Raw genomic sequence first — 24,035 nt, forward strand, 5'->3', positions numbered from 1 at the left:
GGTACAGTGTTTTCTGGGCGTCCACTGGGACGTCGACTGGGCTGGTCTCCGCTACCTGCACGTCCCGGCAGAGCGCTCGGAGCTCTGCGAATGCGTCATTACACTGGGCCTACACGGGCTATGGTGAGCCCGAGTGGATGCGGTGGAGTGTGCTTCCACCCACGAAGCCAGCGTGGAGGCATTTCGCCCACAAGACAGAGTGGACGGTCAGTGCGCTCGGGGCACCCGGCTCGAACACGGAACTGGGCCAGGCCCTTGCGCGCTGCTGCCGTGCGACGGTAGCCTTTAAAACAAAGGAGGTAGAACGCTTTCGGTGGCAATGAAGCGAGCGACCGGCCAGGTTGCAACGGAACACAATACCATTCTTTTTTTCAGTAAATGAGCTGTACACATTGTACGAGTCTGATTTTTCTTACAGGAGTAGTGACACGAAACTTCAAAGCTGAGATAACTACGCAAAAAAAGATATCTTCCAGCAAGTTTCAACAGTACCCGTTCCGTATAACATATTTTAAATCCGTTTAATCTCTGCCGCATGAGAAAGCCCAGAGCGGGCCAGCGTGACATCGTCTGCTACTTGCCCCAAACTGGCGACGTCGGGTCTCGTGTGACGTATCCGACGCGCTGGCTGCGGTTTTGCGCACTCTGCTACACCATGTCTACACGTAATGGTTTTGAGACTGGCGTCATGCTGCTCGAGCCCGCGGGGATGTGAAGACCTCAGCCGCTCTGGGCGCGCGCGTCCAGACGGGCAAGAATGCGACAAGAATGGTGACGTCGGGTGCTGCCTCCTGTCATGGTGGCCGCTCGGCGTTCATTTGTCGAAACCGAAACTGAGACGAATAAAGAACGCCGCAAATGATTGCTTACTCTGCGATCGACCGTCTAATGTGCCGTTCTATGATAAGTGGGCTAATGAGCACCCATAGCAGCGAAAAAAACGTAACACGAAAACTTCGTGTCAGTGCTCCTTTAATCAGGAAAACACGGCAGTCGTCAGCAATGTAACAAAATGTAGCAGCATGTACAGTAATGATTTTTCTTGTACACTACGTATTTATTATGCAAATAAATGCGTTTTTGTTGAACAAAAATGTCGAAATGGAACAGTCAGATAGACACCGGCTTCATAACGCGAGGTACCCTGGTCCGATTCCGGCCACGTGAAGCGTTTTTTTTTTACTTCACCCACGATCATAAGTAATAATCATCAGACAAAGTTGGCTTTTGCGTACTGGCGTACGAGGGCATCAAGGAGGGCACTAAAACTTCGCCACTCTTCCCAGCGAAACTTGGCGACAGCGCTGTCAGCAGCCTCCCCCCCCCTCTCCCCCACCGCGAAAGATGGGACAGAGGGAGAATGTGACGCAGCGTGCTACAGGGAGACGTATACAAGGTCATGTTCTGGAGTGAACGTCACAGCCGTTACACACCGCTTGACGTGCGATGAGAATGATGCTGCCCTGCGTGCCGTATCCGCAGGACGCAAGACGTAACGTCGCGTTTTGATGCATTGGACAATGATTATTACGTCACACTTTGACATTTAACAAAATAAACCGGCACCCACTCGAAAAAGTAGTCACAGTTCCACAAGGTGCACGTACCGATTGAGGCCGTAGACCCGATAGCCAATCGTTAGGCCTCTGAAGTGCATATCCGAAAGTTGGTGCGGTTATTCTAGAAAGGCGGTGCATACTTCGACAGTAGCATATACTCGCACTGTGATATTGGCCAACCAATGAATCCATCACGGGAAAGCTTCGAGTTCAACCATCGCCGTCATTACACGGAGGGGTGCTGGATTCCTTTTGCGTAATCATTGTCGAGCTTTCAGCATCCGCGGTTATGTGCGTTTTAATTGCTTAGCCCACAAATATTAACCGGATAAAAACTATACTTATTTTTACCCCCCGGGCTTACAAAGAGGGTTATAGAGAGAAGGGTGGAATATGTAGGCGGCCGATGAGGTAGTGTGGCCTAGCCCACGTTTATTCAGGTTGCAACGACATGTGCCATGCTGAGGGCGTGTAGCGTAGAACGAGGCGCCAAACCAGACGGGTGCCGAGCGTGTTTTGAACACGAGTCGGTTGATGATAATCATTATGGTGGCACTGATGAAGGTGGTGGCGGTACTTCTGTGCCGTACTAAAGCGGCGCGAGGTGTTAGAGGAAGCACTTAGATATATAGAGGCACATACGTAATGTTTGTTTGTAGCCAGAGAAAATTCATGCGTGATCGGTGGTCAAATGGCGTTTGTTGACTAAACGGCACGTTGCTGGCCGTTAGCGAAGTAGCGTCCGGGTACGGGGCAAACTGGAGGGGGGGGGGGTCGAGGTTGGGATTGCTGCCGCGGACGCGTTGCGGGATGTGTGGCGACGGCTACAGTGGATGGGGGAGCGGAGAGCAGGCGTAACTCGAAGAACTGCGACGAGATAAAGCGTCATGCAGAGCAGTCACGGCCGATGTGCGGGATCGACAGCGCTTCGGTGGCTGCGTCGTTGGCTGGGTAACTTGCGCACCCATGCTGACACGTGGAATCTGAAAGAGGGCCAACGAAGAGCTCTGATAGTATTCCGGCCGCGTTTGGTATTCCTTGTGTATGTGAGCACTGCCGGTGTTGTCGGTAGACTTCCAGCTGAGCTCCTCTGAGGGCGCCTACTGAACACTGCCTTCGAGCAGGGTGTTCGTGGAGATCTGGTCACAGGTTTGTGATGCGTGCTTGATGGTCTGAGGTGCTTTTCGGCGGTGCTTCTTGGTCGGCTTGACGTCTGTAAATAGACCATCAGAGGCACTAACCGGCGAAAACGCACGAAACCATGATACAGATGTTCTGATGAGACACGTGCAAGGTTTGTTCTTCGCAATCCTTGGGTCAGTTCAGCCATTGTATCCATCCTTTTTTCGTTAGTGATCCTTCAGTTGTAATCACGCAAGATGAATTTGAATTCTTACCTTTGTAGTTCAGCTATTCACGTTGCAAAAAAGTGTGTGCGCGCGCAGGTTTTGGGTATAAATGTGATGTGTTTCTTTCGAATAAACCAGTTGTTAGAACAGAGGTATTGTGTGTGTGCCTCCTATTCTCGTCCTGCGTACTGCTCGCCGGTTTCCCCTTTTCTGAACAAAACCAGTAGAAGTTAGGTTCACCTCTCGCTCCGCTATTTCTGCAACCAGCACCAGTTTTTCTTCGTCTTGTGCGTCGTCTGTTTTGGGCTGTTTCCCTCTTCGTTAACCATGAACCAAATTACTCAAGCCTCAACCTTAGCCGTGTCTTGAGCCTTACAACTGCTCAATGCAATCGTAAGCTTATGCTTACGGGGGAAACGGGGAGTTGAAAGAAGCGTTTGACCTATTTTTATCATGCAGATACTTTAGTTTTACGGCCAATTCCACGTGATTTTGTTTTAATGAATGCGGTCAGTTTGTCCACGTCTATTTGGGAGGAATGCAACAAGAGACCAAAGGACAACAAAGGACCTTCGATGGGCTTTCAGGGGTTACGTGTGCTGGGAATACGGCAGTCACAAATACGGCAGCCACGGTCACTACGGCAGCCACGGTCACAAAAAGGTCTCCTGCCCTTCACCTCGGTCCACTTAAAGGTTGTGAAACGAGGTTTGGCTGTTTCTGCCATACAGAACGCGGCGTCCAGGTGGTGTCGTCAAAAGATTACTAAGTGCCTAGATTGCCAAGTCAGCAGGTTCAGATCGGCAGGGTATCTCCGGTTGAACTGCTGCGCAGCTCCGCACACTCGGGGCTGAGAAGACTGAGTTCGGACATGTCAACAAGCTCGGAGGAGGACGCCAGGGGCCGTCTCAACGTCATCCCCTACGTGCACGGCGTTTTGCGCGCCCTCAAGAAGACAAGCCAGGTGTAAGGACGGTTTTTTTCGCGCCAAACAAATTGACCACTGTGTGTGCCATGGTCCACAACGAAAGGGTCCCAAAACCGTGCACTTTCGGCGAGAACCACGCAAAACAATACGTGAAATGTGGGGATTGCGTAGTATACGAAATCCCACTTGCGTGCAAGCGTGCCTACGTAGGCCAGACGAACAGGTGCGTCAACGAACGCCTTCGAGAGCACGCTTACTTCATGCGCACAAAAACGGGAAGCGAAGTCGCCGCAAACTCGCCACAATTACTACCCTAAGCTTAACGAAACACGGATCTTGAAACGTTACCGATTCACCCAATCCCGTGAAATGTACGAGGCATCAGCCATTGGCATTAGGGGGGATGATTGCGTGAATTCGCCTTCGGTGGTACTTTTTCAGCGGGAGATAGCATTGGCGCCTAAAGAGAAGGAATGGCCGTTTTTAATATTAACTGTGTCCTTTTCACGAACTTTATGGTTTTAGATTTCGCTTTTCTTCACGCACCGTTGTCAGACTACCCACTTGCGTGGCTATATGTAGTCATGCAAATAAAATTTTTCGTAGTTTTTTAGTCAGCGCTTGTCGTCATCTGTGTACTGTGTCCAAGTTCTTTGCACTGTTTTTTCCCAGGAATAAGTACCCAACTAGCCCCAAGTCAAGCCTTAGTGAGCTATGCAATGTTGCATGCATGGACGCTTACACCAGGTGCAGTTATTTCGAAAGGTTCGGCCTATATGGATACTTCGTATTCTGAAAACCTGAACAAGAGCGCTTAAATGGGACAGAACAAGGACAGGACAAAGCGCTGACCTGTCATTCTTCTTCGGTCCCGTTTAAGCGCTGTTCAAATTTTCAAGATGTACCGACATGCCGCACTAGCACGGTTTTTCGTATTTTGTTTTCCTATTACCAGAGGCACATATTGGGCACCACCGGTAAAATCTCCAGCATATTTTTTTTTCCCCCGCTGTGCCCCCTTTCTTCGCCGCAGCCACATGTTTCCAGCCGAAAATGTCACCCATTAAAAAATTACCGCCAGTGGTTTGCCGCGACGTGCACTAATATAGATTCTTTTTTAGGGACGTCCGTCAGATGATCAGTGTCTGTTGCTGCCAGCGGGAATGCAGGCGTCTCTGCAGGCAGCCGCAGTGGGGTGGCTGTTGGCGCCCGCGAGGCACCGGTTGTCCGCCCTGGCAGCCAGCAGCGTGGTCATGCAGTGAGCCCGCTTTCCTGCGCCGACCGTGTAAGCGAAAAAGGGGTACTTCAGCTGACGAGAACTGCACGTCTGTGGTACAGGAGGCCGGCACGGGGAGGGCGCATCTGTTCCGTTCCCGGAAAGACACGTCATCGAGCATTCATCCAAGCTTCGGAACAGCTGGTCTCCTTCAGAAGGACACTGCCCTCTGGGAAAGTGCCAGAACCGGCAGTCTGCGCCGTCGAAAGCCCACAGCTTGCTTCCCTTCACCAGGTCGCCTCTGAGAGGAAAGGAAAGAGAAAGTTGCCAAGTGGTATAGTTGATTGTACCTCTGACGCGCTTTTTAGTGTCTGTTAGACCTGTAGTTGTGTTTTTATTTGTATATCTGTGACTATGTTCAGCGGTGTATTTTACACTGCCTGCCACAGGTATATGACCACATGTTCAATTTACCCCCCGCTATAAGGCCATCTTGGCGCTGTAGGAAACTAAATAAATAAATAAACAAAAACAATTTAATTTCATCAATGTTACTAGGTTCCTTGTGGTTTAGGGTCATTTTAATCGTACAAAAGTCGCGCAAGTTTTCTTCTATCTTTTTGTACCTACCACACACTAAGAAATACTTTCACTTTTTTTAGAAATCTATTCTGTCTGCAGCCATCGGATGCCAGAACCACGTGCACGTCACGTGTAAAGACTGCATGAGAGTTCTCCGCCCCAAACACTTGGTGCAAGCCTACTTGAGGGCAGCACATCTAAAGCTAAATGCGGCTGCGGACGGAAGGGCGGTTTTCACTCACGCAGCACAGTGTCGCAGATGTCGCAGCGAGCTTAACCCAGCCAGAGCCTCAGTTGTATAGAAGGCTGTGAACCCAGCTAACACCCCCTTCCTCCGAGGACTCATAACTCCGCGGCTCGGAATTGAGCTGCAGAATAAAGTTTCATCTCTCTCTCTCCTCGCACTCACGCCGGCGGGCGCACCGGTGCGACCCGGCTTTGTCGTCTGCTTTAGCGACGGTTGTTTTGGGTTTGCTTAGGCGCAGCTTAGCGTTCAGTGCACGCTTCCTTCGCAAGGCTTGATTAGGTTATTCGACAGCACCTCCTGGGTAACCCGGACACGACGGAATTAAGTGATCTTGACGAATTCATAGCGCAAAAAAAGTCCCCCGCATTTCCCCGAGGGGGAGAATGTGAAAGTGCGAATGCACGGTTGTCGGCCCGCTTGCGGCGCTTGCGCTCGGCACCCGCAGCACACCGCCTCGCCGCCTTCTCTTCCATCTCTTCCATCGGGTTTGTAGTATCACGTGTACACCACGCAGTTATCAAGCCGCTATAACGCCGCTGAGTCGCCAACGCAACTCCGCTGACGACGTAGTTTGAATGCGTTAAAGATATAAGGAGCGTTCCTAACTCTGAAATCAGCGTGGCTTCCGTGGCTTAGTCGGTAGAGCGTCGCGCTGCGGCCGCAACGTTCTCGGATCGAAACCGGGCGCCGAATGCCGTTATTTTTTTTATATAGTGTAGTGGCCTGGCTGGCGCGCCGAGAGAGGGTGTTGCGAGCTGGAGAGTAGGCGAGGGGGGAGAGGAGGCGCTACGCGAGCGCCCTCACGCGTCGGAAATCCGGCGCCGTTGCTAGGCACGCTAGCTAGCTCCGTTGCTAGGCTGCGGACGGACGGACGGCGGTGGACGCGTGATTCAGGGTCGCTTAAGAAGTGCATTCGCACTTAAAAGAACGAGGACTGAGAGGGAACACACAACACAGCGCTAACTTCCAGCTAATTTTATTTCAAACAAACGTACATATATGTATCCCCAGCCTACCCGCAATCACTTCCCACTCTCACCGCCAATGCTGACGTGTTGCAGTCACGCGCAGAAACGTTGCCTCCTTATCCGACAAATTCACTGACGGCACGCTCACACAGGAAAACCCCGCTTTACTAATCAAATCTGCCTCTACTATTTCTCTTACTTTTTGTTCCTTGTGTTTCGACCGTATCACACATTGCTCAAAACCGCGAATTCGTCAAGATCGCCACACCAACTTGCCCAAGAATCCGTACTAGGGAATTAAGTGGTCGTACTGCGCAGATACCGCTAAAGAGTGCTTTGCAGGGCACGAAACAAAATGTAGAGACAACATACAGACATCTGGCCGCTAAAAAAAACTACGTCTTGCGCACGGCTTGCAACGAATGGGATGCCGCTGTCTAAATTGGTGAATACCAACTCGGTTGTGTTTTAACAGGTATTACAAAAGGCGCAAGGAGCACCTGGTTCTGATAAATAGTGATTTCTCCCATCGTTAGGGTTGCCACCTTTCCCCGAAAAAAACCCGGCCCTTCGGGTGCAGGGGAGGGGGGGGCGCGGCGTGGTGTAAAAAATGTTTACTTTGTGTTGAAAAACAAAAAGACGCCATATTTTTGACATGCAGTTTCATTTATTATAGCCTTTTCTTAGACACAAATCAACATAACGTTTGTACTGGAAGTGATTGAGAGCTTGGTTATTGCTCTGTGTGTGCTTCACTGAAAAGTAACGGCTATTGCTGACCGCGGCGGCAGCATTTCGTTGCTTTGTTGCACCCGTAGGTCCCCCTCCATCTCAAGCAGCGCGCTCGCCCGCGTCTTTTCTCTGCTCGCGCGTGTCTCTGCGCAGCTTGTCGACACGTATTTATCTTCTTGGTTGTTGAATTGAAGTTTATAAAACGCCAAAACGAACATCATCACGGCACGAGGGCCAAAAAACCGTCCAATGACGGCCGGTTTTAACTATGGGCAATCGGCCCGCTGTTTAAAAAAACCGGTCGGGCCGGTCCAACACCGGACAGGTGGCAACCCTATTTAGTGTTCCCTTAGCTTTCTAGCAATTGTCAAGCTTACTAAACTAACTAGTTTAAATCGGTATAAATGGGAATCAGTAAGCTCACATGACGAATTGTTTCGGTGTCCGCGCTTGTGTAGCACAGTGGTGTAGCCCCGAGCTAGCACATCAGGGTGGCTAGGTTCCGCTGTCTTACCCTTCGAATGACTGTCCTCGCCGTTTCCTTTCTGCCGACGCACGGCCGGGCTACAGCGGCGGCGTCAGCCGCTCTAGCCCGGCCGTCGCCGACGCTTCTGCGTTCGTTACTCCGCTCCTGTGAATTTTAGGTAACGGCGGGCAGAATCTCCGGTTTCACTCTCTGTAGAGCCCCGTATGGAATTCAAGTGATATCGCATGTGCAATTGTTGTGGGTGTCGTCTAGAGCTTTTCTTTCCAACCAACTTGACGGCGTGGATTGGAGCCAACTTTTTTTATTCACGCTGATTCACATCAAGATGACTCAAAGGGAGGCAGTGACAGAGATGACGCCATAGCCCCAGGTTCCGCCCTCCCCGCCACACTTCTGCCAGACGCTCCTCTACGTTTTCTCTCTGCCTCACTTCCTGGTTCGCTCACGCGAACGCGACATACGCCGCCACCACTGTCGCCGCCGCGAAGCCCAGGTACCGGCATAGAGGTTTTTAATAATTATACTAGAGGAGGAAAGTGCGCCTGTGAATCCATGTCGACGTGGGGAGTTATAGAAGGATCACTGCTGCTGGCTTGGACTTGGCATGACATTTCGATTCTGAAGCGTTTTTTTTTTTTTTTTTTGGGGGGGGGGTCTTTATTGTGCATTGATATGCCAAGAAAACCGTTCCGACAGACTCCCATTAAAAGGAACGCACTTAACTTTCTTTTTGATTAACTTTAAAATGGCGTATTCTTTTTCTACATATATAACAAAGCACTCTTCGTTTTTGTGGCACTGCGTTTGAATCGATGGCCGCTAAGACGTTTCAATCAAAGCCAACGACGAAAGTGAGGCACGCGTACGGTATAACGGTGGCCCATGACGACACTGACGGCCTTAATGTAAGCCATGGAGGAAAGAGCTTAGGAGATGCCCCGCTGGGCACCTGCGCATTGGGAAAGTGTGAAAGAAGTAACGTGATATTTTCGCGTCCATTGGAGGCCGCTGGAAACCGCGTCAGAGCAACGCCGCCGAAGGCCGGCCCACCGAGGCGTGACGTCGCTGTGTGACCCAGCGGTACAGTGGTGGGAAGGGAGAGACGAAGCAGACGACAGTGGAGCGAGCGAAAGCGGAAGACGTGGTGTGTGCGCGCAAAATACGAGCAAAAAAGGGCGGCTTATGCGTTTCCGGCTTCAGTAGAACGAAATTGCAGGGCCTCTCCTAAGCTTTTATATCCTTCATGATCTGAGCCGCATATACGCTAGCGCCAGAATCCACTGTAGTGCATATTTTAAGAATGAGCAGCGGGCGCCAAAGGCTGCGCCCTAAAACGCTTAGCGTGGCCGGAATCGAGTCTAGACCTCTCGCGTTATGAAGCCGGCGTCTATCCGATTGCTCCATTTTGAGACCAAGGTTAAATTCCGACCATGGGAAGCGTTTTAAAGCGCAGCTTTAGTGCCCTCAGTGATGCCGTTGTACACCAATACACCCTGCAGGAACGCCCATTCCTCTGACAATGATGAAGAATGATCGAGGGTGAAGTTAAAGAAGAAAACGCTTCCCGTGTATTTTGACATGGTCAAAGGGAACGCCAAGCACCAGGTGCCGATTCACGACGACAAACCAAACCCAGACGTTAGGCCTAAGCAGTGCACACGTGAGAGTTGCTGCGTGTATTCTAGAAGAGTGGTGCGCACCTCCAGAGTAGCACATGCTCGCAGGGTGGGATGTGCTGGCCGACCAAGGAATCGACCACGAGAAAGCTTCCCGTTCAACCATCGTCGTCGTTAGACGGGTGGGTGAATGATTTTTAATCACCGTGGGACAGGAATGACAGTAAAGACACAAGCCATGTACGCTTGTGGGTCTAAGATGTGTGCTTAAAAGGTTGCGACTGAGGGATGTCGGTCATTGTGATCTAGAAGGCGACAGTCTCAGTGTTTCAAAGTGTATTTGCTGATGTCGTGGTTGGTGTGAACATGAATAGAGAGAGAGAGAGAGAGAGAGAAAGAGAGAACCATTATTCAGTGAGGAATACTGGGAGTTTGAAAACAGGGCCCCGGATGCAGCAGCCCTTTCGATATCCCTGCAGCAGCCCTTCCCATATCCCAGAGATATGCACTAGGGAGATAACCAGCCATACCATATAAGAAAATCTTGCGACCGCTGCTCAGCATGATCTCCATTGCATTGAAAGGCGGAAAATTTGCCTCTTTAAATGACATATTGGGGTGGCCATGTCGTAGCCCTGTCGAAAAATAGATTAAGCTTGCGCAGACGAGTTATTGGTTGTGCTGGTTCTGTAATAAGGTAGTGCCACGTGGGTGACAGAAATATGAGTATAAGCCTTGTTTTCTTCCAAAAATAAATTATTTGAGAGCGTGGCACTGGCCGGCGCGTTCTACTTTCGTGATTTTTTTTTTGCGCTGCTGAATAGTGATGAATATTTACAAAATTCTATCTTCCAAGTAAAGGCCGGGCCGGCAGATACCCATGCACCTACATTACCGGTAGATACCATGTGGTAATAGCGCCAATGTCAGAAGAGTGGTTGGTAGGTACCTTTGTATGTAAGGGGCAGCGCGACATACGGGACGGAACAGAGTAGAGACAAACGCTTGCGCTTAGCCCAAGGATTTATTACGCCGCGGCGCCAGCTCTATAGGCTCCGTGCGCTGGTGTTTCGAGCGTGACCGCAGCGACGCCGAGCAGCGGCGCCGTCAGAAATCGGGTGTTGGTCAGCCCGAATGAGCGGCTATACCAGGCGGAGATTCCGCAGTCGTTGTGAAAAAGTCGAGCTGGTAGTGCGTATTTCTGTACGTATTGCTGGGTCTACGGCTCCCGCATCATTTTAAAAAGGTCGCGAGGAGGCTGACGAAAAAATGAAGCGGAAAGGCGACTGCGATGAACCCGCGCAGTACGACGGACAATGTAAACAACACCGATTGACTTCTGGCCATAGGCGTTCGTTGTGCTGTTTTGTGTGAATGTGGTTTATACTCCGGGACCTTGTTTCTCTGCACACCTGCCATCAACTTCGCAGGGGACCTGCGACAGCCGGCGAAACTTGCATAGGCAACGCGAGTTTCATCGGGAACAATTCAGCGCGCCACCATACACCCCAGCAATCTTACCTGAGTGCTACGGAATATGAAGCAGCGTAACGGTCGACACGAAACTGCAGTGATCCCACAGGCAACCAGCGCAGCTAAACGAATGGGCTATTAATATGCGCGTCAATCTTGAAGCAGTGACGGTGTCGGTCATTTTCTTTTCTTTTGACCCTGAGCTTATGTCTTCCCGGAATTTTAGCATTACGTGTTGCTTATGCTTTAGCAATCTGTATCGTTTATTCCTCTTCTGTATTATGGTGCTCATCGCTGCTTACCCTTTCCTAGGTGTACGCGCGGAGCATCTGCCCGTGCGGCCTCGGCCGCTGCTTTGACGCAGACATCGCCGCCAACTCCATACGACTAACATTTCGCTGATTCGGACAGAGCTCGAACACCGGCGTTGATACCAGCGCTAAAGTTTGGCAATAGCTGCCTGGTGCTCACCGTTATGAGTTGACGAACATAGCAACTGCATCAGCATGTTTACGCTAGCCGTGGCACCCGGCCTTGTGCGTGCAGCTTCCCCCGCCTACCTCACTTAGACTCAGTGAACTCATAGTGCAGAGATGCGTGAGCCGCGTCTTTACAACTGAACTCATAACCGTTCACTGTACCCGCCTTTAACTAAAAGTCGCAGCCCAGGGTCACGCCTGTTATGTGCTCAACGCCATTGCTGGAAACATCGAATGGGTCCGTTGCGTTCGCTAGCTCCTCCCGGACGCAGTAAACATCGTTTGCGGCGTGTAGCTGGCGACCGCGCTTTGAGGTTTTCTTAAACAAAAAAAAAAAAACGAGCCAATAACTCCAACCTTTCTAAAACCGTTAAAACCAGCGCGCTGGTTTGAGCAATCAGTCATCCGAACGTAGCTCGGGCAGTACGGGGAAGGGCAGTACGGGGCCGTAGATGGCGCTAGTTGTTCGGGCGCTTGTGTCGCCACCATACCAGCGCACGGAGCATGTAGGTGCTGGTCTAGCACCAAAAAAATACACAATAAATACGGAAAGGTGGAAGAAGGAGGTACAGGGAAACCTCACTAATTCATGCCTCAAAAATGCACAACAAGGGTAACGGGACATATGTGTCAAGTTGCCACAGACCAAACTTCTTTCTGTAGGGGAGCGCGACACTCCCAGCACTAACACAATCATCGCCATACTGTAAAATGCGCAACGCCTCGGAACTGTCGCGTTATCGCTCCCAATATCGTCCCAAGATAAAGGAATTTTCGAACATGGTCGTTCAGCCACAGCTTTCGCAATGCGCAGCAAGGTGACCGCCAACAGCCCCACTGAGCGCATTCGCGTTTGTGCAAATGGTCATTTATGCAGCGGCCGGTGTGTCCGATGTAATATTTTTTTGCACTTCAGTGGGATATGAACAACTCGAGATTTGCACTTCCCGAATCGCCGAGCATGCTTCTCTTCACAGGTGTTGTCTGCGCTAGGCTTGTAATTGACCTTCCTGCCAGTGTTGTACACGTTCCTCTAAAATAGGAACGAAACCTCGTTCCTCGTTCCTTCCCAATTTTGAAACGAGTTACCGTTTACAAGTTCCTTTATTTCGAAAGGAACGCGTTCCAGTTCCAGTTCAAAAATTGGAACGTGTCGTTACATTAACGTTACAATTAGGTTTTTAAATTAAAATATAGGGCCTGGTAGGTAAAATAGAGTTAGAATTTTAAAACTATAATTGAACTCATATATTATACGAATATGAACACCGCCGGCCGCAGATTATCTAGAAATAAAAAGAATACAAAGGAACGCTCCCTGACAAATTTTTTTTTTCAGGAAGCACCGCACAAACCCCAGACATGTCTAACTGCGTTTTTGGTGCTCGTCTATTATAGGTGCAACATATATAATAGACGCAGTAAGGTTCCTGCGCGTCAGATGTGCAAATACAAAGTTACACACGTGCAGGAAGGTAATTAAATTTCTCGCATTAGATTCAATATTACAGTTTATTTAAAATACTTTACAGGACCCTTTGCAGGATCTGGTTAAGGGGGTTACAAAAGTGAAGCGTTGCGGATCGTACAGCACAAATTTGCGAATAAGAAAACACGTTGCAGCAGGCGACAGAATCCAGGTTGGTGCCGGAGCAGGCAAGATGGCGTTCGATGATTCTCAAATGTCCGGTACACCCTCGAAGACCCAACTTGCCACTTGCTCAAACAAAACGAAAAAAAAACAGCTATCTCTCTCTCTTATGGTCAGTCTCGGCGCCGCGCGATTCCTGCGCCCCCGATAAACGAAGTTCACATAAAAAACAGAGAAACGCTTAAATTATCTCAGCTAAACCAGAGTCTTCTCTGGCTAAACCTAGCTAACTCACGAGGGGCTCCGCGTTCGCTCTGGTTCTGTCAACCGACCGGACTCAAGCTTCTGTAAATGGACTTTATAGTTCTCGCTCTGACTGTCCAAGAACACCAAGCACTTCGGTTTTATTACACTAAAACCAAGCCTCGAGGACCTACTAAGTTCTAACTAACACACACTGGGCCGCTGATTGGCCAGGTCAATGAAACCCAAATATTTGTGCACAAACAATCACGTGATCCACACTAACACTCTCACTCAAACTTCCAGGTATTCATCAAGGCACAAGTATAACACAGGTTTAACTTGAAACCGACCAACTACAGCAACTCTGAGCGCTGGAATTTTACCTTCGGGCGGCCTCTCTCAGGTATTGTCCATACGGCGCGCGACGAAAATATGCCCAACAGTGACAGAATTACTGCCCTTTGTTAACACGACGCATGCAATACAAAAGCACCTTGCACTCCCGTCGGCCCATTCCCGCCAGATCGGCGACAGACCGCGCCGTGACGAACTGCGCGCGTACTCTGTAACTTCGAGCAGTACAACATCCCGAGACACTGCGGTGCGCCCAGCTCTTTTGAGAGCCGGCGACCCATTGAATGACCTCACAGCGAGCGCAACTGCCCCGACAACAACGCACCCGCGCCTCGCGAGCACTAACGCTGTAATTACCCCTAAGGGTGGTTTCACAAGGAACCTGCGGCGCCAACAATTCTATCGGCCAGACGTGCATTTTGGCCACCCCAGACAAACGATGAAAGGTGAAAAGCATTCTTGCCGCAGCGCTGTTCACCCATCGAACGCCACGTAAGCTCAACCGGCATGAAAGCAAGCCTAAGCTGCGAACCACTGCGTGGTTATTTTTCTGCCTTTAACCTTCGAGGAAGCACAATCCGCTGAAGGGCGGGCCAATTGGGCAGCTTATAGGAAGAGAAACACGACGACTTGTGATTTTTGTACTCGAGCTTTGGCATCAAAAACAGCCAAATCCTGGCGATGGAACGGCAGGAACGCAGTTCCTGCCGTTCCTTCAAAAATCTAACGAGTTACCGTTACAGTTCCACCGATCCTTAATGGAACGGTGGCGTTCCTTCGTTCCTCCAAAAAGGAACTAGTTACAGGAACGCCGTTCCTTGGAACGCCGTTACGTACAACACTGCTTCCTGCACAGACGTGCAACTTTGCTCGGAGCCGTTTATGCGATGCGAACGCCGATGCGAACGCTTCCGCTCACCTCTCACAGCCGGTCAGGAGCACCTCCTCCAAGCACTTGCTGGCGGGCTCCCTCGCCTTCGTGCACTGTCGGGAGCAGCTCTTGAGCGAGGCGAAGCGGTTGGGACTGCGGTTGCACACCTCCGTGCCCCGGCCGCCCAGAGGGAGGCAGGTGTTCGCCGCGCGGCTGTAGTAGTGGTACCCGGGCCGAGTTTTGAAGCAGAACTTGTAGAACACGACGCCGCACTGCGAGCGACGCAAACACCATGCTGTACACGCAGCACTCACTTGGACGGAGTACACGCTGCCAATGCCATTAGTGATTGCGGGAACCCGCCGCGGTGATGGCGTTGTGCTGCCAAGCCTCAGGTCATAAGCTGGATCCCGGTCGCGGTGGCCGCGCTTCTGATGGAGGCTAAAAGCGAAAAGCTTGTGTGTCTAGATTTAGGCGAACGTTAAAGGCACCCTGCAACACTTGCCATCGACCACTCGGAATGTATTTTGAGGTAGAGTCTATTGTCCCTGCAATCTTTTCCCTCAAGAATTATGAAAATCCGTTCGCTGTAGCCGAAACTACGCGCGATAAAAAAATCGCGCATAATTGTTCTCTCTCTACTCGACCGCGGGCAACGCACGAATGCTGCGCGCTCTCTCCCGGAGAGGGGGGGCGGCTCGCGGCGACTTCTCCGGCGGCCTTCGATACATGACAGGCCGGGGAGAGCTTTCCCCTTTTCTCCGAAACGTGGAGGGGTCTATTCCGGTTAGGTGCCACAAAAAGGAGGCATGGGTGCCTGCTCGCAGGTGCGCGCTCGGGCTGGTAGGACACTTTTGAAGCAATAAAAGTTTGTTGTCGAGTGGTCTGGTTGAAAGGGAAGTAGTCAGCTCATCGCTCAAACTCCTCGCGCTCTCAAAACACAAAGAAACAGCAAAACTGTGCCTACAGGTTCAAGCATAAAAGAGGTTCATACACAGCGCTGACGACGGCGGATCGTCACAGGAAATGCAATAAATAAGCCGCGAAGTTGACCAGTGACGTATTATAGGCCATGCCAGGGGTGCAAATGAGGAGAACTGAAGAGAGCGCGGTTGGTTTTTGCGCGTATTTCACAGCGATTTGCGCGCTCACCGGTTCACGTGCACGTGTAATATTTGGCACAGGAATTTCTCGTAGTGTAAGCTAAGCCGCGCGCAGTTTTTTTTTTTTTGCACTGCTCGAAGAGTCTTGAAGGGTCCCTTTAAAGATCCCCAGGACATTACAATTACTCCGGAGTCCTCCCCTACGCGAGCATCATAGCCCAGGCTAATTAAACTCCACATCAATCAAACAACCGTGTTCGTGGGACAGTGCCTATAAATACCACCGGACAAACCAGATAAGCACGCACAACAAGCAGCTATTGCGTTTGGCTTTGTTGACCCAGTGTTTACTAGCGCCTTTTTTCAGGACCAGAAGCAGCAACGTTAAAAATTATAATCCAGCAACCTCGGATGAAGTCGAGAGAATACTGAAACAGCGTGAAATAACCCTTATTCTGGCCCCCCTAGCGGCCGCCAAGGTGAACCATTTTGTTCACCGCCCGTGGACCAACTGGCGGTGGTGCCCGGCGGTGTCATTCTAAACGCTTCGCTGCCCAGAGCCAATTTATCATAACCACCGTCGTCATAACGAACTGACTCTCACCCGAACAGTTATGACGTGATTGCAGTGTTGAAGCCTTGATATACTCGCTAACGAACGCAATAAATAGTATACGTGCCGGTTTCCAATATAACAAGATAGGAAACCGATGAATATGTACAAGCAGCTCTTTATTAATTTCCAACCCTTTCAGGAATAAAGAAGGAGTTCCGGCCTACACGGGATGGCGTTCTATGAACATAATAAAATTACTCTTACTCTGTTGCACTGGACTGAGGACGCCGCCCACTAACCAGCTCGATTTTACTGTTACATGAAGTTTTCGCCTCCTCTTTCTTCTCCTCTTCCTCGTCATATTGAGTGTACCTTTACCACAACGCATATTGGGACGAGATGGATGTGGGAAATGTATCGAAATATACCTTTAGGTCTGAAAAAAAAACATAGTGTACTGTATGTTTACTATAGACGTGACTTGTTTTGCTCAATAATCCTCCATAGTGGTTAGAAGCCTGGAATAAAACCAGCACGCGGCTATACACACAGTAGGTTATTTAAGACTCAACCTGCACTTTTTGCAGCCCACAGTACATGTCGGCATACTTTCATGCCCCGACAACATAAAGAGATGATACAATACTTTCGACCGTTCGGCAAGGTCGCAAAAACTGTTTTACCTCACAAACGATTGCCGGGAATCGTAATGCCTTCTGCCAAAGCCGACAGCCCCAGAGCCGTGGAATTTGTTTCGGACTTGTATTTTCACTGTTTTCAGTTATTAGCAGGCAGCTCTTCCTTTTGTTTGAACGATTCCTAAATACATCAGCTGATGCCTCTCCGACTCTCCGCACTCCGCACAACAAAGGCTTCGCAAGGAATGGGGCGACGCCGGCATTGTTTCTGCCGTAGCGATATCCAAAACTATACTTTAAATCACTCCTTCAGCTAGTGTATGCGATATAAAGTCTTTCATTATGATAAAAAGTTAGGCACACGCAAAACTTAAGTAGAGCGGACAAGCATTAATAGTCAACCGAGCGTAAAGAAACTTCAGGCCGAGCGAGCCCGAGTGAAGCAGACGACAAATGCGAGAATCCCTAAACCGACGTTACGGCACCGGACACTGGAGTTTGCCGGGCGATCGCAGAGCCAGCCGCGGCAGACGCGCACAACTCTGCGTCGGTCGGGCCGCTCCGACAACCTTCATCGGCCTCGAACGTTCTTTCGTGAAGGCGTCTAGCATGACTTTACTAGAGCGCATACCCATCAAATACTGCATCGATGGCAGAAAGAAATGTTGTAGACGGTGGAAGCCTTGATATAACGCGGCGCTGATGGAATAATAGCGACTTCCTCACGAGCTGCAGGCCGGCATACTGTGAAGGTTGCTTTCAACGTTTTGCATTTCTCCGCAGATTCTTCTCTTTCGTTTTTTAGCGGGTACGAAGCCGTAGTTACTGCATTGATAACTGCATTTTAAAAACAGGGTAAGTCAGAAGATTATGTGCAGCAGAGAAATACCAGCAGGTTGTGATAAGGTTAAATACGTGTAAGTGTGCAGTATATTTATTCACAACGAGGGCGCTCGAACGCAGTCATCACAGCGTAGTTTATCACCCAGGAGTTCAACTCTACGGTACATCTATTATTTCACGTGGCTATCGCTGTATGTAATACAGACAACCACACGTAGTGCAGACTCCTTAGGCGTTAATGTTCTTAAACGCTTCTTCAACTATTGGATATCATATCATTGGTTTTTCTTGCAAAGCAAACTATGCAAGACTGTTGTATAATGCACCTAATGGCTTAAAAATGCAGATAACATCGGCTACCATAAAATGGGGTAATATGCAAAAAAATGACCAAATTTTCTCGTTACAACTATTTTTCTTTCTTCAGAAAAGCTTTTCCTGCAATTTCAAGGTAATAAAAGCAATGAAAATTGTTTCTAATACAGTTCTAATGCCAGAGCCGTTAGTGTAAGCGAGAAATATCGCCAAATATGAATATTATAAAATATTCCTGCTCACTCTTTCACCTCCCCTTTCGGACCTTCTCATGCAAATTAAAGTTCTTTGCTAGTCTTCGCGCGAAGAGTCTTTTTTTCGCGGCGTGTTTTCATACAGTTGGTGTTCTGGGTTGTACCTATATATACAAACCCAATAAGGTTATTGGTGGAGCGGCCAACACAGACACAAAGCTATGCATTTTTCTCTATCCGCCAGGCTGGAGAGGGTGATGGGACGTTTATGGCTCCGGCAGAAGCGACCAGAGAGACATTAAAAGGAGATCATACAGTGTGCCTGATAATCTTTCTCTTGTTGTAATCGAAGTCACGATTTCAAGATCAGCATTGGCTTTTCAGCTCTCGAGACGTCGTAGTCAGCGGTGCGTTCTATTCATTACCGTCACCACTTCTCATCATAGAAACAAGTGTGAATTTCGTAATGTTGCATATGACAAGCACCATATTCAGATCAGACCACTGTATAACGCCCATGCTGCTCAGTCAACAGCTGTTAAGTGAACAACGTATTTCGACAAATGTACCCACATGGAACTTCGCGCGACGTCTGATGTCGTCTTGGCGAGTGAAACACCCTCTGTAAAGGAATCAAAAACAATAAAGTAGTGTTTCTTTTGAACCAAAGCACGCAGATCACGAGAAAGTCGTGCGGGCCACTCGTGAGCTATTCCGCGCACGCGTCACCCTTCTGGGCGTCACGCCGATTTGTTTCGACTTGCATCCCACACGTGCGTTCAACAGAGTTCGCGCCATCAGTCTTCGTTCTCCTGCACCGCGTGGCAGAATTAACGCAGAATAGCTCGATATTAAACATAATATGGGCTTTTAATATTATTAACCGTGCGGCGAAAAAGCAGCGCGCCCCATTTTCGAACGTGCACAGTTGCGCGCGGTGCACGTATCTTGCACTAGGTACCTAGTGTTGCCCGTATCTGCCCAAGGCGGCGCTGGGTTTCGCTGGCTCCTAGAGTTCCTGTACATAGCTTCCCTAGGAGAGCAGAGTTATGGTGGCTAGAAGGGGAGGTGGCAGCTTTGGCCGCCAAGGAGTGTAGCAAGCGATCATGCCAGCAGCGGCGGCGCTGCTGTGGTCACTTAGATGGGTCTCGCGCCTGACGGCTGAGCGGCTGCGCGTACGGTATGGGGGTACGATGGGTCTCGCGACGGGCCACTGCGCGTACAATACGTGCACCCGAGATTTATTTGCGTGACATTTGAACTGCGCTTAATTGCGCAACGCCTGCTCATCGCATATCCTAACGAGCTAAAATGCTGAAAACCAAAAACTGTTTATTCGATATTTGGCGCATTCTGTTGACATTAACTACTCGCTGTCGAGCTGAATTTTAATGAACACGCGTATTTTTTAAAGCAGCCTGCTAGTGAATGCGCACAATATCGAGACTTAGTCAGCTTTCCGTTGCTTCTAAGCAGAAACAACGCCTATTTCTCGTCAGCAGTGACAAACAGTCACGTATGAGCTAGCTGCTACTGTAGCGTAGGAACTTGGAAAACGTGATTCACGACGCCGGTTAGGAGGGTTTTATTTAGCTTATGCCGCATGCTGCAAGGCCCATTTTGCGTTTCTCTCTCTCTCTCAAACACCCACACACACACACACACACGCACACACACACACACGCACGCACATACGCAAGCACGCACGCGCCCACGCACACACGCACGCACACGCGCACACGCACGCGCGCGCGCACACGCACACACACACACAAAAATCCTGGAGAGCATCAGGTGTTTGATATTTGTGCGCTAAATTTGAGAAACAAAGGCGAAATATTGACACAACTATCAGACGTAAAAAGCTGCTTTGTTTTTATCAGTACGGGCGAACTAGCCTGGCTATAGACGGAGCTCGGGATACATTTTCGAGCAGAAAATAAAGACAGGGCCGTTGCAAAGACAATAACGAGCATTTATTTGCGCTGTGCGTCACCCACTTATGAAGACAGCAATTGACTGTGAAAAAAAGCAGCATAGCTCGTACATAAAAAAATGTGCAAGGTGAAGGTAATAATAATAATAATAATCAATCAATCAATCAATCAATCAATCAATCAACCTTTATTTTCGGTGCCCAGGAACAACCCTAGGGTCTTGGTACTGGTACACCATATACAAAACATACATAAAAACAAACTAAAATCAAGACAACACAACACACAAAACCTTATGCATGAAAGAAACAATAAAGTAAAGATAGTTACAGTAATCTCAGAAAGCAAAACAGCAAAAAAAAAATAATAATAATAATAATAATAATGTTTATTTCTGCCTCAAAAACATACAAAGAGATACAGAGGAGCTGCAGAAAAAGCCGTCATTACGGCTTGACTAGGCCGCAGTCCCCGTTCAGACAAGCAACAGCAGCAGCAATGAACAACGACGCGGTTAATTACAGCTTGAAACAAAACTACGCACGCGTACAAGATTTATGCGTTACATAACAAATGGGTGAAGAAATAACACATTCATCAAACAATAAATAAAAACAAACACACATATTTACAGCATAATGATGTACCGAAAAATTAAGCTGAAATACATTATATATACCTGCAACGCAGTTCCCGGTGCGTACATCTGAACAAATCAAACCCTTCACAGTCATACATGTTCAAAAGAGAAGGCAAAGCATATTTCAAGCATTCCCAACTGGTATTTAGGCGCACCATTGGAACAAACCAACTTCCTTGAATTCTGAACGGGTAACTTGTTTTCTTTTGTTGAAGATGGGCCAGATTTCGTATATGGTCTATATTCCTTTTGGTTTCTATTTTAAATCGAACACTCAGCCGGTATTTGTACAAGTCGTATATTGTAATTACACCTGCTTCAAGAAAGAGACATTTGCTTGGCGCACAGTACTTCACATTGAAAACATAACGAAGGAACTTTTTTTGCAATAGATGAATTTTCTTTAGAAGTGAGTGTGTGGCAGTTCCCCATACAAGCTGACAGTAGTTCATATGAGGGTAAAATAAAGAGTTATACAATAGTAGATTTAAAGAATTTGGGAGAATATATCTGATACACCCAACGGTACCGGTTATCCTTCCCAAGCGCGAGACAAGATGATTTACATGATTTTCCCATGACATAGTGGACGAAAATACTACACCAAGGTACTTAAACTGATCTACCACTTCTATTTGACGAACAGCTAAACATAATGGGATCGTGGGAGGGGACTGGTATGTTTTTCGGATGAAATATTAATGCTTTTGTCTTTTTTTCATTTTTGTTTCATTTGAAGAGAAAAACAAGACTAGCAAGACAAGTCACAATAATTCAACAAAACAAGTGGCAGTATAACAGTTCAAGTCACGCGCCGAAGCTTCAGGTAGCGCATTTTCTGTCTTTTTGCATGGACGAGGAAATTCAGCCTATTGACCACATCAAACTTGATGGCATTGTTTGCCAATTACTCGCTGTGAGTCTCACAACGGACCTATTTATAATTCAGTTCATTCTCGTTTCAGCTTTGTTCATTCCTTCATTTCATTCATTCGTTCATTTTCGTTTCGTTTCATAAATCAGTTCATTCAGTTCAGCTCGCCGCCGTTCTTTTTGATTCTCCTTCCAGATACTTCTCCGCTAGAAGTCCTTGACTGTCTGTTTTTGTGGCATTTTTCTGGACAGGTAGGCCGGCATGTTAGGAAAGACCGACGGTACTCGGTTAAGCGTGGCCGGCCACGTTAGATATTCACCTCTTGCCCATTCACTATGTGAGTGTAGTGCCGCACGATAAAGCGCTCTTCGAAGTGCAGTTCGCAAAGCACTGATGATAATTCCAACTGGTTGTCTGCGCGCGGAATGGCCCGCTGCCACGTTCGACGCGTTTCTTCATCGTCCGGCGCAGCGAAAGTTGACGCTTTCGCGCCTTTTTGTGTGCGGAAACATAACCCGACGTAAAGCCAGGCGCAAAGCAATGCGTTTGACGCATCGGAGGTTTAGCCGCAGGTTCGGCCATCACTCACGTCGTCCCAACAACAGCGTTTACAGAATACGCAGCTCGAAGAGCAGGGAAAGCACAATGGAAAGGGGATCGCGCAAACGCCTGCCACTGAACGACTGCTGTTTTCGCCGACAACACGCCGAAGAGCTTTGCAAGAGGCATCTAATTCGCGACGCGCGCGCCCCCTGTCGCTGACATGAATGACTGCTACACGCCAATGCATGCGCTTGCTGCCGCGAAAATCCCACTTCCATTTCTAGCCACCATAGCAGAGTTGCGCGTCTATCCGCCATCTTGAGTTCCAGGTCGTGCGGGAAAGCCACCCTTCTCTCGTGAAAAAGCTGCCGCCGGGCCTCCGCGCCAGCGGCAGCGGCGAGGAGGAGTGGCGAGGAGCGGCTGGGCAAAAACTTGCGCACGATATTGGACCGCTTATCAGATGAGCGGCCGCATTGAAGGACTCTGGTAGAACTGACCGTGCGCAGCACTGAAAGCGGGCTTTCTGTCGAACTAGAACCCGCGGCATGCGGCAATCAGACGCGCAACTCTTGCGCTACGCGATATACAGGAGCTCTACTGGCCCCGTGTCGCCCTCAGGGCAGTGACCGCTGCCTTTTGAGAAACTGCAAATACTGCCTGCCGTCCCCTGCCCCCTTCGGCTTCTGCGGCCTTGAAGAGTTCGGATACTGGCGCTGACGGCCTCCGTGCGAGCCTCAGTGGGTTTGTAGCGTAAGCTACACTGGCCGGGGTTGAACAGTTTCGCGTGGACTTTGACGGGCTGTGCTGTGCAAGTGCGAGGAGCATTGGATTGAATTGGATTGGCTTAGATTGAATTGAATTGTTTTGTTGGGTTGGATTCGTTTGCATTAAATTGGATTGTATTGGATTGGATTGGCAATCCAACCCAATTAGAGTACGGGTGCATAGAAAATTGGGTCTGCACATCACCGGTCTGCGCATTCCAGAGGAGTGACGTCATAGCCGCAGCAGACGCACTGGCGCACGCGCGTGCCTAGCTGTGCGCCTCTGTTGTCCAGTAACCAAGTCTGACGATGCACCGGAGCCGCTTGATAGCCGCTTCGCGTGGCTCCTGGAGAGCCGTGCTGCGCATGCGCGAGGAGCAGTGACTGGACTGGAATGGACCGGACTGGACTGGATTGGATTGGACTAGATTGGAAATCGTTTTAGCAGCAGTAACCGCGATAATCAGCTAATCTTAGACAACCAGGAAACCTAAGAACAACCAGATGAACCTTAGCTCGCGCTACGTATATTCTGGCATAGCCGAGCTACGCCACTACTAATTTTTTTTATTTCTTTCTTTTTGCAAAAACCTCTTCTACGATGAATCGTACGCTTTGTTTTGTCGTTAATAATGGCGCGTTGGAGTCGTTTTTATCCGGGGCATGTAATAAACATACTGCATTGCGGGAAGTGATATCGCACCCGTCACTTGAGGGAAGCTGGGCAGCGAATCGTTTACAAATACGCTACCGGGCGATGCCCGGGTGTGCCATAGTACCAATGAGTGTAGCACATTCATGGCGTGAAGGATAAAGCAGGAGGGAAGAATAAGCCAGACCAGCGCATTTCGAGGTGTTCGATATTCGTTATATTTAAGTTCATTGTGGAGTTGTACGCAACTAGAAATTCACGCCTAGAAATTCATACAT

At 49.2% G+C, this 24,035-nt stretch overlaps 1 protein-coding gene across 1 annotated transcript in view; it reads right to left on the bottom strand.

The window, feature by feature from the left end:
• Nucleotides 1-1,005: 1,005 nt before the first annotated feature.
• The window catches only part of LOC144175738 (uncharacterized), a 42,650-nt gene continuing 19,620 nt past the window's right edge, over nt 1,006-24,035 (bottom strand). Inside the window, exons 3-4 of the mRNA XM_077704767.1 lie at nt 14,747-14,970; nt 1,006-5,353 (exon numbers count right to left, since the gene is read on the bottom strand). Of these exons, the coding sequence (XP_077560893.1) occupies nt 4,975-5,353; nt 14,747-14,970 (603 nt within the window). The 3' untranslated portion in view covers nt 1,006-4,974. The remainder of the gene's footprint in view (nt 5,354-14,746; nt 14,971-24,035) is intronic.

The sequence above is a fragment of the Haemaphysalis longicornis genome, unplaced genomic scaffold (genome assembly GCF_048455015.1).
Source record: "Haemaphysalis longicornis isolate Haplotype H1 unplaced genomic scaffold, Haemaphysalis longicornis Haplotype H1 scaffold_3, whole genome shotgun sequence".
In the NCBI taxonomy this organism is placed as follows: domain Eukaryota; kingdom Metazoa; phylum Arthropoda; class Arachnida; order Ixodida; family Ixodidae; genus Haemaphysalis; species Haemaphysalis longicornis.